This window comes from Esox lucius, chromosome 22 (genome assembly GCF_011004845.1).
Source record: "Esox lucius isolate fEsoLuc1 chromosome 22, fEsoLuc1.pri, whole genome shotgun sequence".
NCBI lineage: Eukaryota > Metazoa > Chordata > Actinopteri > Esociformes > Esocidae > Esox > Esox lucius.
In genome coordinates, this window is record NC_047590.1 from 18,040,854 (window position 1) to 18,057,975 (window position 17,122).

General features: G+C 43.9%; 1 protein-coding gene across 3 annotated transcripts in view; it reads right to left on the minus strand.

The window, feature by feature from the left end:
• mgat5 (alpha-1,6-mannosylglycoprotein 6-beta-N-acetylglucosaminyltransferase) overlaps positions 1 to 17,122 on the minus strand; it is a 122,376-nt gene that overhangs the window by 12,905 nt on the left and 92,349 nt on the right. For all 3 annotated transcript variants that reach the window (XM_029116597.2, XM_029116598.2, XM_029116599.2), the window contains one exon: positions 2,806 to 2,955. In XM_029116597.2, the coding sequence (XP_028972430.2) occupies positions 2,806 to 2,955 (150 nt within the window). The remainder of the gene's footprint in view (positions 1 to 2,805; positions 2,956 to 17,122) is intronic.

Below are 17,122 nucleotides of genomic sequence, written 5' to 3' on the forward strand. Positions count from 1 at the left end.
AGTGCTGCGTGTGGTCTCTATCCGGCCGGAAGGGGTCTCTATCGAAGCATAGTCTTCTTCATCTGGGATTGAAGATCGGCTTCTCCAAATGTTCTCCTAAACAGCTACTTGATGTGCAGTGTTTTGTTCCAGCCCTGCAGTAACCCTTGTCAGATCAAATCAACCTGCGGTCTTAGGGCGGCAGCTCCTTGGTACCAGAGCTGGGCGGCCCCAATGCAAACAGAAAACACTATTCCACCATTTGGCCAACAGGTGGCAGCAGAGGCCACACAGGCAAGAGAGTGAGAGGCATCTGCAGCCCAGTGAGCCCACAGGCCGTACAAACAGCTGCTATTTATAGAGCCAGCTCCTCTCAAATAGCGTAGCATATCACAGCATAGGATAAAATACATTTTGTTTCACATGGCATAGCCTAGGTAAGCTTAGCCCAATGCTACAATAACATTGGGATAAGGTCTTTGTACGCGGTGTGCAGCGAGAAGGTTGTGAGGCAACAGGGCCAGTTTCAAGTGCTTTTCATTTATCACTCAGAGGAGGTAGCTGGCAATCTGGAGTGGAAGTGCAGCGAGCGCATTGTCCTTGAGAGAAATACAGTACTTCAGCTATGCCAAACCACAACAGAGAAAGTTTGTTTTTACAAGCTAGGATAAATAAGGCTTATCACAGAAAAATGCATCACATTGGAGTGTTAACGTAAGGGCCATTTTGTAATTGCGTGGTTCTTGACAGAAGTCTCCCAGGTAAACATTTACATTGATGTTATTTATAAGGTAGAAGGTATTTAGGTAGACAGACTTGCAGTACTGAGCCTATATATCTACATACTTTTTCACACCGGCCCTCTGAGGAAATCAAAACACCAAGCACCATGCTATACCAACTTAGTTACACCAGCTTTATCTGGTGTGTGTGTGACGACTTTCACCACCACCACGCTCCATATTTTAAGCTTAACTATTAGCGGGGAAAATGCTAAACTGGCCAAAGGTTAGAGTGTAGTGGCTACCTCTCTCTACCACACACAATTACTTTGCTACAGCCAAAGGTGACCAACATCAAACAAACTGTTTGACCAATTTGAATTATGGGCTGGCTATGCAAACAATCCATAGATTAACCTCTGTTCACCTGTTGGCCAGAACAGAAGATGAAAATCGAGTGGGGAAAATCATTGGGAATTTTCTTTGTTGAAGGTACAAAGTTGAATCCTTCAGTGTATGACAAGCAACAGCCTGAGTTAATAGATAATGGTAGGAAGTGAAGGAATTCCTTCGGGAAATGAGCGCGAAAGTTTAAGGACTTTAGATCCTGTAAAGTGGGCCAATCTGAGCACTGTCACTTATTCTGTTGTTTGTTTTGTAAGACACTTCGAACCCCCAATACCAATGACCCTAATTAAGACTAAACCAGCATGCCTGGGGCCCACATTGAGCTTTAAAAAGACCCAAATAGAATAGGTTAAAAACTCACTCATATAGAGTTCAGATATCAAATTTAAGAAATGTTCTTATCCACCACACTCTAGGCCAAATTTTTTTTTCATCAAGGCCCTCAGGCCACATTTTGAGATGAATGGCAATTTTTGTAAACCTACCTCATGATAACAATATGCATAATCCTTAATAATATTCTTCTTAACGGCAAATGCTTGATTCATTTTGAGGTTTTTATTAATTATTCTAATTACCAACTCTTTCCTGTCCACCCCCGCCTCATTTTAGAACCAATGTATCCAGAGTCATTTTTGCCTAAATTCTGAGGGGACCAATTAACACAAGCAATCTGTTTCGCGGGTAAATGGTTTGTTTAAAGAGGAGCGGGGAACCAAAGTGTGGCCTGAAAAACACCTCGCGTTATTCGTCTTCTTCTTATCTCAACAACAATGCTGCCACTGTACAAGGTCCAGGTCTATGGGAATTAATTAGCGCTCCCTCAGGTGGTTTCCAAACACCGGGGTAATAAAATGATCTGGAGGATCTATTCCACTCTCTCTCTCATTATTAAGATGTCCACCACAATCCCTTTCTTTTTACATTTCTTAGCCTATTCTTTTTCCAAACCTGACTGGCTGGTCTGATTTCCAGGTTTCTTGAGAATCACAGCCTGTTTTTAAACAGGTATAGGCTGGTCCCGGATCATTATGTGCACGCGACCATCGCAGTTTCCTATGCAATAAGACAGTTTTGTGACTTGACAATAGGCTGTGTACAGACAGATCTTGGACCAGTTGTGTGACTCAACAAAAAGCACTGTGGCTGGAAGTGCTTAAAATGGTCAGCAGGCGATATGCTACAAACAGATCTGGGACCAGCTATGTGGCGTGAGAACAGACAGCGAGGCTGGAGGAGCTTCAGAGGGACTGAAGCATGATCTTTCACAGTAAAGAAAGGTGGCAAGTCTGGGCATGGAACGAATGAATACCCTGGCTAGCATATGACTCTGAGGTGCCCTGCGTTAGATCACTGACTAACGATGGATGGATGAGAGACCTTAACATTCGCCTTGACATTGAGTGACATCACACCACTCTCTGCCAAATATCTGCCCAGTGAAGTCATGGGGAGGTGTCCCATTGCTAACCAACAGTCTCAAAACGTTCTGTGGGAATGCATCTACTAAAATGCTATTAATATCTTAACTGCAAATACGAGTCTCTCTTAAAAGATCACTGTAGGCATGAACATTTCTTAGCTTTGAGGTGGCGCTGTGGTCCTCTGTAACACTAAGCTTCCCACCAGCCTAGGTTTGAACCTTGACACTAACTGATACGCGGCTGGTGTGTGCAGGTTTGTGCGTTGCTCTTACCTTGGTCTCCCTGAGGAGGAACTGCAGGTCGCGGCCACTCAATATGCCGTGGTTCCTTACGTAGCCGGGCAGGTGCACGGTGCTTGTGCCGTGCACAGTGGCGTGAACCTCCGTGTAGGTGTTAATGATGTCTAGGTAGGTCTTCTTGTCCTGAAACACAGTGGAAAAAACTATGGTGAGAGTGGACTACTAATATACCTGTTTTAGGACACACTGACTTATGTGGTACATTGTAAAGTGGGTGGTTTGAATCCTGAATGCTGATTGGCTGATAGCCGTGCTATATGAGATTGTATACCACGGGTATGACATCACATCTCTTCACTTCATTGATAACCGGTGATACCTTTTGTTTTTCAGCTCTCCAAAGTTTGTATACAATACCAAATAATTTCTATGAGGTCACTGTTTATATTCTCAGCTTTTAGTTAAGGGGATGTGTGTACATAAGGGGTTTGTCGCAATTTCTGCATACCATAGCTGTCACCTTAACTGTAGGCTTTGAGTTCTCATTTGGAGTTTGTTACTGGTGTTTGTTGACCAAAGCGTCATTGAAATGTAAGGAAACATTGCCAAAACATCTATAAAAAAAAAAACAGATATGAAAGCACCGGTGTGAAAAAACATTAACTGTCTTCAGGAAAACAGTTCACCAGCTGAACTACAGGAAATACACTGCAAGGTGCATACCACTAGTGAGTTGGCAAGGTTACAGTACCTACAACAGCCCAGAGCATGCTGGAAAAAGGCATTGTGGTCATATGAGACAAAGATAAAAATGAGTGATAGCATGAGGAAAGTGTGGAGAAAATTAAAGTCTTACCTAATAAACAAAACAAAATAATTGTTTCAATGTGCCTGACTTGTTCCCAAATAAAAAACATAAATCAAGTTACGAATATATATATGTAGTATGCCAATATATATAATTTATTTTGGTCGTTAGTTGTCATTGGTAGTCTGTTTTTAGTTGTTTTTCCATTTATTATTAGCATTTTTGGGGCATCAGTACATTGCACATTTTTGGAAGAAAAACAACAACGTTGTCTTGTCTACTACTGTTCTGCATCAAAGTTGTTGTCTTAAATCAAGGTTTCTGGTTTTCATTTGGAATCTGTTACTGGTGTTTGTCCATATGATGACCAAAGCAGTGTCAATGAAATTCAAGGAAAAACATCTATCAAAAAACATCTATCAAAAACAACAGCTTACAAAAAACATTGTAAATAGGAAAGCACTGGTGAGAAAAAGACCCATGATCAGGCCCAGTCTTAAGGAAAACACCAACTGAACTACCGAGGCTACCGTGCAAGGTGCCAACTACCAGATAGTTGGCAAGGTTACAGTGCCTGCAGCCTTCTGGAAAAAATGTATTTTGGTCCACCACTAACTATTTTCACCCAATAAACAAAATAAAAAAACACTGTATGAAGGAACTTCTTTCCAAACTAATTTAATAAGTAACATTATAAATATGTATATTTAGCATGTATATTATATTAAGGTTGTGTCTTGCCTTTGGTAGTCATTTATTATTTGTATTTATTAGGGGAAGATCATTTGTGAAAAGAAGGGAGCAGCTTAAACCATTCGACCACTCTACATGACCTTAAAATGAAGACAGTCACAACATTATTACAGGCCTAGAAGACATCATACAGATCCCTACATGTTTAAAACAGTGAAAGTGCCTCACCTACATTACCTTAAATTGATGACATTCACAACATTATTACAGGCCTAGAATACATCATACACATCCCTACATGTTTAGAACAGCGAAAGTGCTTCACCTACATAACCTTAAATTGATGACATTCACAACATTATTACAGGCCTAGAAGACATCATACACATCCCTACATGTTTAGAACAGCGAAAGTGCCTCACCTACATTACCTTAAATTGATGACATTCACAACATTATTACAGGCCTAGAAGACATCATACACACCCCTACATGTTTAGAACAGCGAAGGTGCCTCCCCTCAAACAGAAAAATGACTAGACTATTACAGCTAAGACCAGAAAACAGGAAATGGTGTCAAATGGAAAAGTGCTTGGTGAGTAAACTCCCTGAAAAAACCTTCAGAGCACAACAAACGGAGAGGGTACCCGTTAGATCAGCACAGTCTCTCTTGCAAACAAAAGGGAATTAAACAGAGACCACGCAGACCAAATTATGGTGCTCTATATTGTGCACTATTTTGATCAGAGCAGTTGGAAATAAGGTGCCATTTCAACCGAAGAGCCCACAAGCCAACTGAAATACATTCCAGGAAGAACAATGATGGAAACTAACTGAGAGATTAGACTTCAAGTCTTCTCTTCAACTGGCCAATATTGGCATCATCAGAGCTGTAATCATGGAAATGATTTTATTCCAAAAGAATACGTAACTCTTCAAGATTTTTCACTGCACGCAGGTATTAGGTCATCCTCCCCGACATTACATTTAAGGGATTTTGAGTATTTTATGCATTATAGACATAGACAAAATTGGTATGATTGAAGAGTGTTCTGAAAAACCAGAAAGCCAGCATCTCACCCAAGTTGCAGCATTATATGTGTACCAGAGGCATTTCTTTGATCGCTGGACCACCCTCGGCCCCATCCTTCCAGACTTTAAACAGAACATTCACACAAAACATTTCCTCCAATAAATAAGCATGATCAAAGTGTTCTGTTCTATCGTTTTTTTCCAAAACCATTTTGCTCCTCTCTGCACAGCAGAGAGCTTAAATGACACCTTTCAGAAGAAAGCAAGGCATTTCCTGCTTCCTTACACAAGGCTTAATGTGCACATAAATGGCACTCTAGTCTCTATGCGAAACGCTACATTTGACAGTTCCAGCCCTTTGGGCCCTAGTCTAAAGTAGCGAACTAAATAGACGAGAGGGAGCAATTTGAAAAGCACATCTAACGACTGTCTGCAGCAAGACTGCCGGTTCAACTGCAGCTTGGTGTGGGGGGGGGGTCCAATGGAAAGGGAGGCACCCAGAGCCATCGTCCACGTGAGGGGACAACCTCACCAGCAGTTAATTGCCACAGCAATACTCGCCGCCTGCCTTGGTTGTTTGTCTTGGTAGTGTCAGGTTGAGCGGGACGTTGGCGTTCGTGCTTCTTAGCGTCAAGGCTGCATTTGTTTATGAAATAGAAGGGGTAGCCAAGGCAAAGGTCTTAGAGCTGCCATAGTGCCCGCCCTTTTGCCCGGCTAAGAGCGGAGCAAAGTTTGAAATCAGTTTTTTTTTAAAGGATATCAATCTATCGCTGTTTATTTAAATTTAAATAAACTGATTAACTTGCTGGAAAACCAATCCCCCGCACACACTTGCACCCACACAACTGGACTTATGGACGGAAGCTACCGTCGACAAGCGGTACTTTGAGTAGTTACTTCATGAGTAATGAGCCTGTTCATCAGTAGGCCTTCAAGTCACGTCCCAGCAGCAGAACAAACTCTAGCCACAGGTACAACACACTTTTGTCATACCAGCACAGAGAGCTATCTGAGTAGCTTGGTATTTCCTACATTCATTTGTAAAAGTTTCACTTTCTGTTATAGTACTGCTATAACAGAAAGTATTGCTTATTCCAAGGTAGGTACATAAAAATGACAAATGTTACTACAAGTATTAGCATTTATTTCCATTTTCTCATAAGTTACTTTCTCTAGGTAGGTACATATTAATGACACTGTTTATACAAAACATTTGATTTTAAGAAAACACTGTAGCCAGGCAATAAGAATAGGAACTGTAGTCAATTCTTTTTTCAACCTTCTGTTTTAGGCGGGATGCAAATATAGTGTAATATTATTTATATTTTAGTATCTTTTTTGTTTTTTATCTCCCTTTAGGCTGCTGTTCCATGCAAATGTCCCCCAGCAATTAACAAAGTTCTATTTATGTATTTATCTTTGTTTTAGAGGATTTGGCAATAGCCTACCATGGCCAACGTGTAGCCAGACCAGCCCAGGACCTCCACCATCCAGCCTTTTCACTTGTGGGATCGTGTATGATCAGCCACATGGACAGCGGGTGAAACTGTGGGTTTAAACAGAGGATTTCCACACCAACTCTCAGAAACCCTCCCAGCTCATCTGCATGCTTGTTGTACTCAATAGGGTATGGACCTGACTACAGTTGTACTCAATAGGGTACGGACCTGACTACAGTTGTACTCAATAGGGTACGGACCTGACTACAGTTGTACTCAATAGGGTATGGACCTGACTACAGTTGTACTCAATAGGGTATGGACCTGACTACAGTTGTACTCAATAGGGTATGGACCTGACTACAGTTTGAAGTCGTAACAGACTTCAATTGGCAAATATAGCATACAGCTCCGGAAAAAATTGAGACACTACTGCACCTTTTTCTTTCCTTCCCAAAAAAGTTGAAATGGAACGTCTTGAGTGAGGAACATAAACATTCAATTTGCAGTGGTCTCTCAATTTGAATCCTTCTGTTCCTCACGCAAAACCTTCCTTTTCGACTTTTTTTGGAAAGGAAAGAAATAGATGCAGTGGTCTCTTTAATTTTTTCCGGAGCTGTATGTGTCCTCTAGATATTTGTTCAGCAAATATCTAGAGGACATGTAATTGTACTACAGTACATCCTTTTTGCAGTGTCATTTTTAGGAAATATTTTGCTAACACTAGTGCTAGGACCCTAAATTAAAGATGTGTCACAATTTTTAGGACATAACACCAAGTCCAGCAATCCAATGTTCTTCTTAGTCGGGAATGTTTGAAGGTCTACCGTGGATTCTTAGTGCTGGCAGACAAGCGCAGAAACAGTCCAAAATCTGTCTTGCTAAACACATCCTGTTTACTAATCACACTACGTAAAATTCTCAATTTAGATTCAATCTCTTTCTGTCGTTGCATCAAAGTCATAAGGTTTTGAGGTTTGATAACATGTAAAGGCAAATTCCAAATGCAGTGCCGTAAGTCAGGCTGCATTTGATGTAGTTGAAAACATAGCTAACATGGCAGCAACGTTAATGAAGTTGATCATGAGGATGCTCAGGATCAAAGTAAACAGAATGATGTTAAAGCAAAGTTGCCGAATGTTTGTGACGTAGATGATTAAAGCGACAATCCTTAATTTGTCAATAATCTTCAAAGTCATAACAATATTACATGTCGTGAGCACTGACAATCGTGTTTTCCATGAAACTGGAAGACATTCTGAAGAATCCTGTTCAAAGTAGGGTGGCCCCATATAAAAAATGTATGACGCTTGCACACTGAGAAAGTTTGATTTCTTCCCACCCTGTTAAACAATTAGTAAAGAGTAAAATAAGCCAAAAAAAACGATACAAGAATTTTAGAGTCTTATCATAACCGATTTAAATATTTACAGCATTAAAACAGTCATCAAATGGTAATTCTGCTTATTGTTTAAAAGCTGGCTAACTCACAGAGAACGTTTGTCCAGAAATACTGGTGTGTAACATTGGTTCTGGCTGGTTGCCATAGTACAAATGCAACATTACATCATTTTCTGAAGAATGAAGACAGCATTGGCTGCTTTTCACTTCGAGTGGACAGGCTTAGAGGCTGCAACGAAAATGATGCATTCATGCCCAGAGTGTGTAATGCACATTTCGAGGGAATTGCTTCATCAAATGTGGAGAAAGATCGATGGCTCTTGCCAGGAGGCCAATCCTGAAGACGGATGCTGTAATCATTGACAGGGGATGTTGCCAGCACTGACCATAATGTTAAGTAGCCTATCGACGTCTGATGAGTGACATGGTGGCCAAATGTTTTGGGGAGGGTTGTGCAAGTGTTGCTGCGGCTGCCTTGACTTGTGAATGGCATCTTTCCTGTAAGATGTAAAAAACAAGCCAATGTTTAAGACAACTGGAAAGTCAGAACTAGGAAATCTCCAACCTCAGTGCATTCAATATAACTGGAAACTTGGGAGGGGGGGACACACAAGCTCTGATTGGGCGAAAACCTTTCTACTAACTCAGAAATATCCCAGTGCTGTGACTTTTCCGATCGCTGGCACCATTATTTGAACTAGTTTATTTCCTGGGAAAAACCTGACATTGAACCTTTGAGAGGATGCCCAATGTCAATATAAAATCAACCGTTTTATATTAGATCACCTGTCTTTCATAAAGTCTAATGACCGGTAATGACTACTTGTTCATCCTTTCCTAAACAAACCCATACCATTTTAGGCTGTACCTAGAAGCCATATTAGTTTTAGCCAGGACAGACCCAGTACGGCATATCATTTAATGCGTTTCTTTTTTTTTTTTTTTTTAATACTGACATTAAAAAGTGTATAATCAAATAATGCATATATCACATTGATTACTTCAAAATCCAGAAACACAGAGGGCCTGGGGTCTATATTACATACAGTAGGAGTTGAACTGGGACTGTAAGTGTGCAGTCTGTAAACAGTACCTTAGCCAAGAGGTTTTAGCAGCTACACCACAAACAAAAAGCACATGTAGCAATAGTACCCTATTGGCCATTGTTCTGTAGAAATCTATAATCTCTGGATAAAATATGGGTGATTTGATGATAGGCTTTATTAAGTTGGTAAGTGGTTGGTAATATACAGGACAAAACAATGCAGTATGACATTTGGTTGAGGTATAATAATGTACTGTGTTAATTAAAAGCAAAATTACAGAAATAAAAAAACAGCTGATCATTTTACAAGCAGAGAATTAACTCCTGAGAAAATACAGTGGGGCAAAAAAGTATTTAGTCAGCCAACAATTGTGCAAGTTCTCCCACTTAAAAAGATGAGAGAGGCCTGTAATTTTCATCATAGGTACACTTCAACTATCCACGCAAGATCACACACCGTGGGGTCAAAATTATCACAAGAACGGTGAGCAAAAATCCCAGAACCACACGGGGGGACCTAGTGAATGACCTGCAGAGAGCTGGGACCAAAGTAACAAAGGCTACCACACACTACGCCGCCAGGGACTCCTGCAGTGCCAGACGTGTCCCCCTGCTTAAGCCAGTACATGTCCAGGCCCGTCTGAGGTTTGCTAGAGAGCATTTGGATGGTCCATTGGGAGAATGTCATATGGTCAGATGAAACCAAAATAGAACTTTTTGGTAAAAACTCAAGTCGTCGTGTTTGGAGGAGAAAGAATGCTGAGTTGCATCCAAAGAACACCATACCTACTGTGAAACATATGGGTGGAAACATCATGCTTTGGGGCTGTTTTTCTGCAAAGGGACCAGGACGACTGATCCGTGTAAAGGAAAGAATGAATGGGGCCATGTATCGTGAGATTTTGAGTGAAAACCTCCTTCCATCAGCAAGGGCATTGAAGATGAAAAGTGGCTGGGTCTTTCAGCATGACAACGATCCCAAACACACCGCCCGGGCAACGAAGGAGTGGCTTTGTAAGAAGCATTTCAAGGTCCTGGAGTGGCCTAGCCAGTCAACAGATCTCAACCCCATAGAAAATCTTTGGAGGGAGTTGAAAGTCTGTGTTGCCCAGCGACAGCCCCAAAACATCACTGCTCTAGAGGAGATCTGCATGGAGGAATGGGCCAAAATACCAGCAACAGTGTGTGAAAACCTTGTATAGACTTACAGAAAACGTTTGACCTTTATCATTGCCAACAAAGGGTATATAACAAAGTATTGAGATTAACTTTTGTTATTGACCAAATACTTGTTTTCCACCATAATTTACCAATAAATTCATTATAAATCCTACAATGTGATTCTCCGGATTTCTTTTCTCATTTCGTCTCTTATAGTTGAAGTGTACCTATGATGAAATTACAGGCCTCTCTCATCTTTTTAAGTGGGAGAACTTGCACAATTGGTGGCTGACTAAATACTTTTTTGCCCCACTGTAGCTGTATATCAATCTCATCATTTGTACATTGGACTTCGTGGACAAATGGTAATTTTAGAGCGTTGTGTGCTTGTACTTCGGAAAATAATTCTGTACACTCATGGTTCCCCCCTATGTAGCTGAATTTATTGATTCCAACCAAACAGCACTGTTGCCCATCATTTCAGTATGGTGTTTATGGGCCCGGATCGGAGGAAAATCTCCAAACCATACCTTTCTGCCGTTGCTCCATGCGTTACACAAACGCGGATGTAGCAGGTACTATTGACTACAGCAGGGGTCTATACAGCCCTTATTGTAAGGCTCTGGGACATGGATTTCACCCACATGGAGTAGCACATTCGTTACATGTATGGCTCTAATCTTTTTATTATTTTATTTTTTTACAATAATTAAAAAGTTCAATAGCTTTATCAGTTACCATACATTATTCATGTCGACTATCGTCAATTACAATACCCAAAATAATTTCTAACAAAATAGACGCTAAATTCTGAACACAGCTGTCATTTATAATGCTAATGTGGAGACACGAGATACAGTTCAGTACACTTGTCGTATGCTGTTTCCATGTAAATGTCCTAATTTCTCAGCTTCTAAGGTGACTCAAGCATGACATTTCTGTGAAGAAGTGGATTAGTGAACTGTTTTCTGTGTAATTAGATACAACAATTACGAGGCGAGTGTGTGCCGCTGCTGTTTGTCAGATACCCAAATGTCTGTGAATGACACTGATAACCATCTGAGTGTTTTACCAGAGAAAATGAGGCATACTACAGGCTTTGAAGTCAGTTTATCAATGACGTGGCCCATCGCTAACCTAGTTACCAGGCAACGACCCCAAGGACGTGTCAAAGAGCTGTCAGTCAAGGTGAGCTCTTGAATATAAGCTCTCCGCACACGCAGTCAATCCGTCACCAACGAGATTGCCTTGAAACTAATTTCCAAGCAAAGCCAGTACAAAGTACTGGGTCTCAATCAAAAAAACACCCTCTGACCCACCTTAAAAAAAAGGATTTCAAACTTCAATGCAAATCCAGTCTAAACAACACCAAAAGCCCAAACTCCCAGGCAAATCAATAGCAAACACTCTAACAAACATTCCCCTCTCAAAAACATATCAACAAGTAAATCTGCATTCAATGCAAATTCTCATTTAAGCCAAGTAAGCAGATTCAGCCTAGTGTATCTCCAGCGCACAGGGTGTCCTTTGACAGCTTTAGGAACGGGAGAGGCCCCGGTGTGTGTCTCTGGCGTACACGGCACCCTTTGATCGCATAAGGAACAGGAACCAGAACACTGAAGTGAATACAGTACATCAGGCTCCCCGTTTGACTGCGTCTTACACAGGCCGGTCGCCTGAGGCCCCTGGGGACGCCCTATCAGATGCCTCCAGGCAGCTTGTGGTAACTGGAGCCTTGGTGGCGGTCTCCCAAACGACACTCTATTCCGTACAAAGAGGCTCCGGTTGAAAGCAGAGCGCTGAGAATCCAGCAGAGGGCGATTTGGGCCGGGCCCTCAGAGAGAGCAGAGATCCAGGTGGGGGGGCGGCAGAGTTGAGCCGGGTGGCTGCCTGTAATTAAACGGTGAGATGTCTACTCTGTAATCCGCGGGACCCAGAGAGCTGGGGAGGGAATAACAGGTGTGTGTGTGCGTTTGTGAGGGAGGTTCAAGCGAAAGAGCAGAGGCCCACGCACTCGAATCTGATGCAACCCTGAGAAAAGCCCAAGCAGTAAACACTGTGATGATGATGATGACACTAGTGGAACCGAGGAAGATTAGCTGCTGCTCCGGCGAGAGCTAATGGGGATCCGGAAAAACAAACGGCGGCGGTAAAACCCCCGCGAGGCTCCGGTGCAGATGGATTGCTCATTCATACCGGGGGTTAAGGCTTGTTGTTTCGGCTAGCTACGGGCTGGGTCCCGGAGGTTGGGTCGAGCAGTCGAAGCTCTGACAGGGAGGACAGAGAGGATCCTCTGAGGCCGGTAGCTCAGTCAGGCTCCATTGCGGAGGGACAGACCCACAGTAATGATGAAGCCATTACTAAAACAGATAGGGGGCAGCAGTGCGTGTGTGTGTGTTCTGGTGTATTTGGATTGTTTGTGAAGACTGTTTCTGCCTACGGAGCTTAAGCCTAAAAGGACTCTATGGGTGTGTATAGAGGCTCAGGGACAGGGATGTGTACGGAGGCTCATGGAGAGGGATGTGTATGGGTTTGTATAGAGGCCCAGGGAGAGGGATGTGTATGGAGACTCAGGGAGAGGGATGTGTATGAGTGTGTATGGAGGCTCAGGGAGAGGGATGTGTATGGAGACTCAGGCAGAGGGATGTGTATGGGTGTGTATCGAGGCTCAGGGAGAGGGATGTGTATGAGTGTGTATGGAGGCTCAGGGAGAGGGATGTGTATGGAGACTCAGGCAGAGGGATGTGTATGGGTGTGTATCGAGGCTCAGGGAGAGGGATGTGTATGGGTGTGTATCGAGGTTCAGGGAGAGGGATGTGTATGGAGGCTCAGGCAGAGAGATGTGTATGGAGGCTCAGGCAGAGGGATGTGTATGGGTGTGTATCGAGGCTCAGGGAGAGGGATGTGTATGGAGGCTCAGGCAGAGGGATGTGTATGGAGGCTCAGGCAGAGGGATGTGTATGGGTGTGTATCGAGGCTCAGGGAGACGGATGTGTATGGAGGCTCAGGCAGAGGGATGTGTATGGAGGCTCAGGCAGAGGGATGTGTATGGGTGTGTATCGAGCTTTAGGCAGAGGGATGTGTATGGGTGTGTATCGAGCTTTAGGCAGAGGGATGTGTATGGAGGCTCAGGCAGAAGGATGTGTATGGGTGCGTATGGAGGCTCAGGGAGAGGGGTGAGTCAGGGTTACACTGATGGATCTCTGTGCAGTGGGAGTACTGTTGGCGAAGTCTGTCAGCCAGCATTAGCATTTCAAACACCAGCACCTACCTCCTCTGATCTAAGGCCATGGTTTTCTCCCTTCCTTTCATACTCCTTCCACTCTCCTTCTCCACCCCCCCCCTCTCCCTCCCTCCCTCCCGCCCGCCCGCCCGCCCGCCCTCCCTCCCTCTCCCACACCCACCCTGTCACTTTCTCAGCCAACCTCGCTCCATTTCTCTCTTTTTGTGTGGTTTGCAGACTTTGGCCGCCAGCCCGCCACCCTACAACCCCCTACTTCACCTACTCGTGCAGCCCCAGCCATCCCGACCTACCCTCAACAGCAGGTCTTCGTAACAGCATGGCCTTGTCATGGTGGGCCCAGACTCAGCCCTTCGTTCCACCTCAGTGAACGTGCTCAGCTTGAGCCGGTTACTTTGGAAACGGCTCCTTGAGAGGCCCCACTTTTTGGCCGCTCTGTTCTCACCTTCCTCTTCCCACCCTTTCAACAGTTCACATACGTCCCTGACGGGATGCGTGACGAATTCCACCAATTGGGTGCAGCTGGTTCAATATAGCCCAGAGGTTTCTGTGTGCTGCTGGTGGAGTTTCTGTAGTGGAGTTTCTGTAGTGTTCGTACAGTGTGCAGTAACCAAAGGGTTGCCAGTTCACATCCCAGGCCCGACTGGCAGCCATAGGCAATACTGCCGTCGTGCCCTTGAGCAAGGCAATTCAGAGCAAAATCTCTGGAACAAGGGCTCTGGGGATAAGCCTATGCAACTATAGGCCTGCCTTGAGAGGCTGTCAAACTATGCAAATGGAAATGTGAGTGGTTGGGCATTCATTCATTCATCCATTCATCTTCTTCCGCTTATCCGGGGCCGGGTCGCGGGGGCAGCAGTCTAAGCAGGGATGCCCAGACTTCCCTCTCCCCAGACACTTCCTCCAGCTCTTCCGGGGGGACACCGAGGCGTTCCCAGGCCAGCCGGGAGACATAGTCCCTCCAGCGTGTCCTAGGTCTTCCCCGGGGTCTCCTCCCGGTGGGACGGGACCGGAACACCTTCCCAGGAAGGCGTTCCGGAGGCATCCGAAACAGATGCCCAAGCCACCTCAGCTGACCCCTCTTGATGTGGAGGAGCAGCGGCTCTACTCTGAGCTCCTCCCGGGTGACCGAGCTTCTCACCCTATCTCTAAGGGATCGCCCAGCCACCCTGCGGAGAAAGCTCATTTCGGCCGCCTGTATCCGGGATCTTGTCCTTTCGGTCATGACCCAAAGCTCAGAGGTTGGGTAGTGGCAGCAAAATTCATTCAAATGCCATAAGAGCGAGTTGAAAAGTGAGCAGTAGTTGAGACAAACCCAATGCAACCCATTACTTGACTCTCCTTTCAGATTACAACTAATAATATCAGACCTCAGATCAATTAACTCAAAAACAATCTAAAACAATAAATAATGTATTTGGCTCTGATTGAGACTGATTTGTGAATTGTGTCTCTCACTGAATTGTGAAACATAAGTTTTAAAGTGACAATACCACAGAAATACAAGAATCATGCCTTTTTACTTTCGGGCTTGCTGGGAGAATGTGAGCCTAGTGAGTAAATGGGACACAGTGGCTGCAATCAGATGCTTCTGTTCCGCAGTATATGTAATTCTCTAATTACATCTAAAGCCACTCAACAAGTCGATAAATCACTCCTATTTTGATATAGCAATTACCGTACATTCTGTAGTCGTTATAAATCAGGCCTCCCCACACAATGGCCGTATCACAAATAACACCCCTCATCCCTATTTAATGCATTTCTGCTCAAAAGAAGTGCACTACAGAGGGGAAAGGGGGCTGTTTGGGACACAGACAGCACAGATGTGACAGAGGATAACTGGTTAATGCTAGCGGTGCGTTATGGCGTACTGATAAGCGAGACTATTCCATTTAGAGAAGAGCTTCTGGCTTCTGGGAAACATAAGTGAAAAACAAATACCGAATCTATCAGAGCCAAAGCAATTTGAGGTATAGAGTGAACCATTGATAATCGTTCGGTCACCGAACGCCGTCGCAAAGTCGCAAAAGGGTGCTTTTGGCTAGTCGCCACCCGCAATTTTTTGGGGGTACTCCTCATCATCTTTTCCCAGCCTTGGAAAGAGAACTAAATACCACAGTTGCCGAGATGGTAGGTAATTTCCAGGTTGCGTTGCCTGAAGCAGGTCAGGTCTCTGGGACTTCCTCATGGGAGTGGCTCATTAAGCAATACGGATGGAGGAATGGGAAGGCTTAGGAATGGGAAGGTTGAGAGGGAGACCCCCTCCTTAGGAAAACCACAGGGATTCTGACAAGCCGCGGCTATATTCTTCCGCACAGAGAGGTAGAAGGCCCTTTGTGCCGTGCCAACTGTGGCTGCTGTGTCAAAAAGACAGTGATTGTTTCTTTTGCTGTGGACTGGAGCTTAACAGCGTTTGCTGTCAACAGGGTTGCCAGACTTTATTGACAGTATACCGCCCACTCACCCATGGACTCCACTGAAAAAACACCCAAACGATATTTTTACTATACAACCATATCTGTAAATCGACCCGCCCAAGCCCATTTTTACCCGCACAGTGTCATTAAAAGTATCCCAATGGGGTGGGAAAACGCCCAGTTAGTTAACACAGGCTGTAAATCAAGTTTGTTTGGTGCAATGGCAACAACGGAACACTGAAGTGCCAAGCCTGTCCGTTTGTTGTAGTATGTTTGATCAAATACTCCTGAAGAGAAGAAAAAAACATAGTATTTAAACCCCTGTCCCAAGATGAATGCCATTCATCCATTAGGGTGCACTGTCAGGTTGGGTTGGCATCTCAGTGCTCTCCTAGGTCTGCTCCAAACAGAGCCTGAGATGCCTGAAATGCGTTATAAAATAATTTATCAGATCATTTATCAGAGTAGGCTAGGGCTAAATTCTACTCTTTATCATGACCCAACGAGGAACTCGGATATGAGGTTCATGAAGTCGAAAGAGGCTCTTTTAAATCCATCAACTTTGCCTGAGGTTTTCAAAGCGTTCCAGCAACATTCTTTCATGAGTTGAGGAACTGGGTTAAAGTAGATATCCAAGGGTGCGTCTGATGCTGCTTTCATCTTGAGAAGCAGTCTGTGCAAAGCGAGGCTCATAACGGCAGTGGACACGGTCACTTCAGATACTGTATTCTCTTTAAAAGCATCCACAGTGCGGTCTTTCCACTGTGATCAAGGGACCAATGGGACTCGTTTCCTATTGAACTTAACTGAGCCGCTCTTTCCTCTCTTTGGGCCCGGTTCTGAGAACTAGTAACGTTAAAGACGGATAACCTGTGCCCTTTTTAGGAGTAAACCAGCATTTATCAAACCCTGGTCTGCGGACCGGCCACATTCCTAATGTTCCTAATGACATCAGTTGCATTGATGCTTCCTTCATAGAACCGGAGTTATGCGTGTAAAACTGCAAAGTGGTTTGCACATACAGTGTGCTTTCCATTTCACTCCAAGGAATTAGACAGAAGCTTATGAATAGTTTGAGCTATAAGATAATATGATATCTTAAATTAAAAG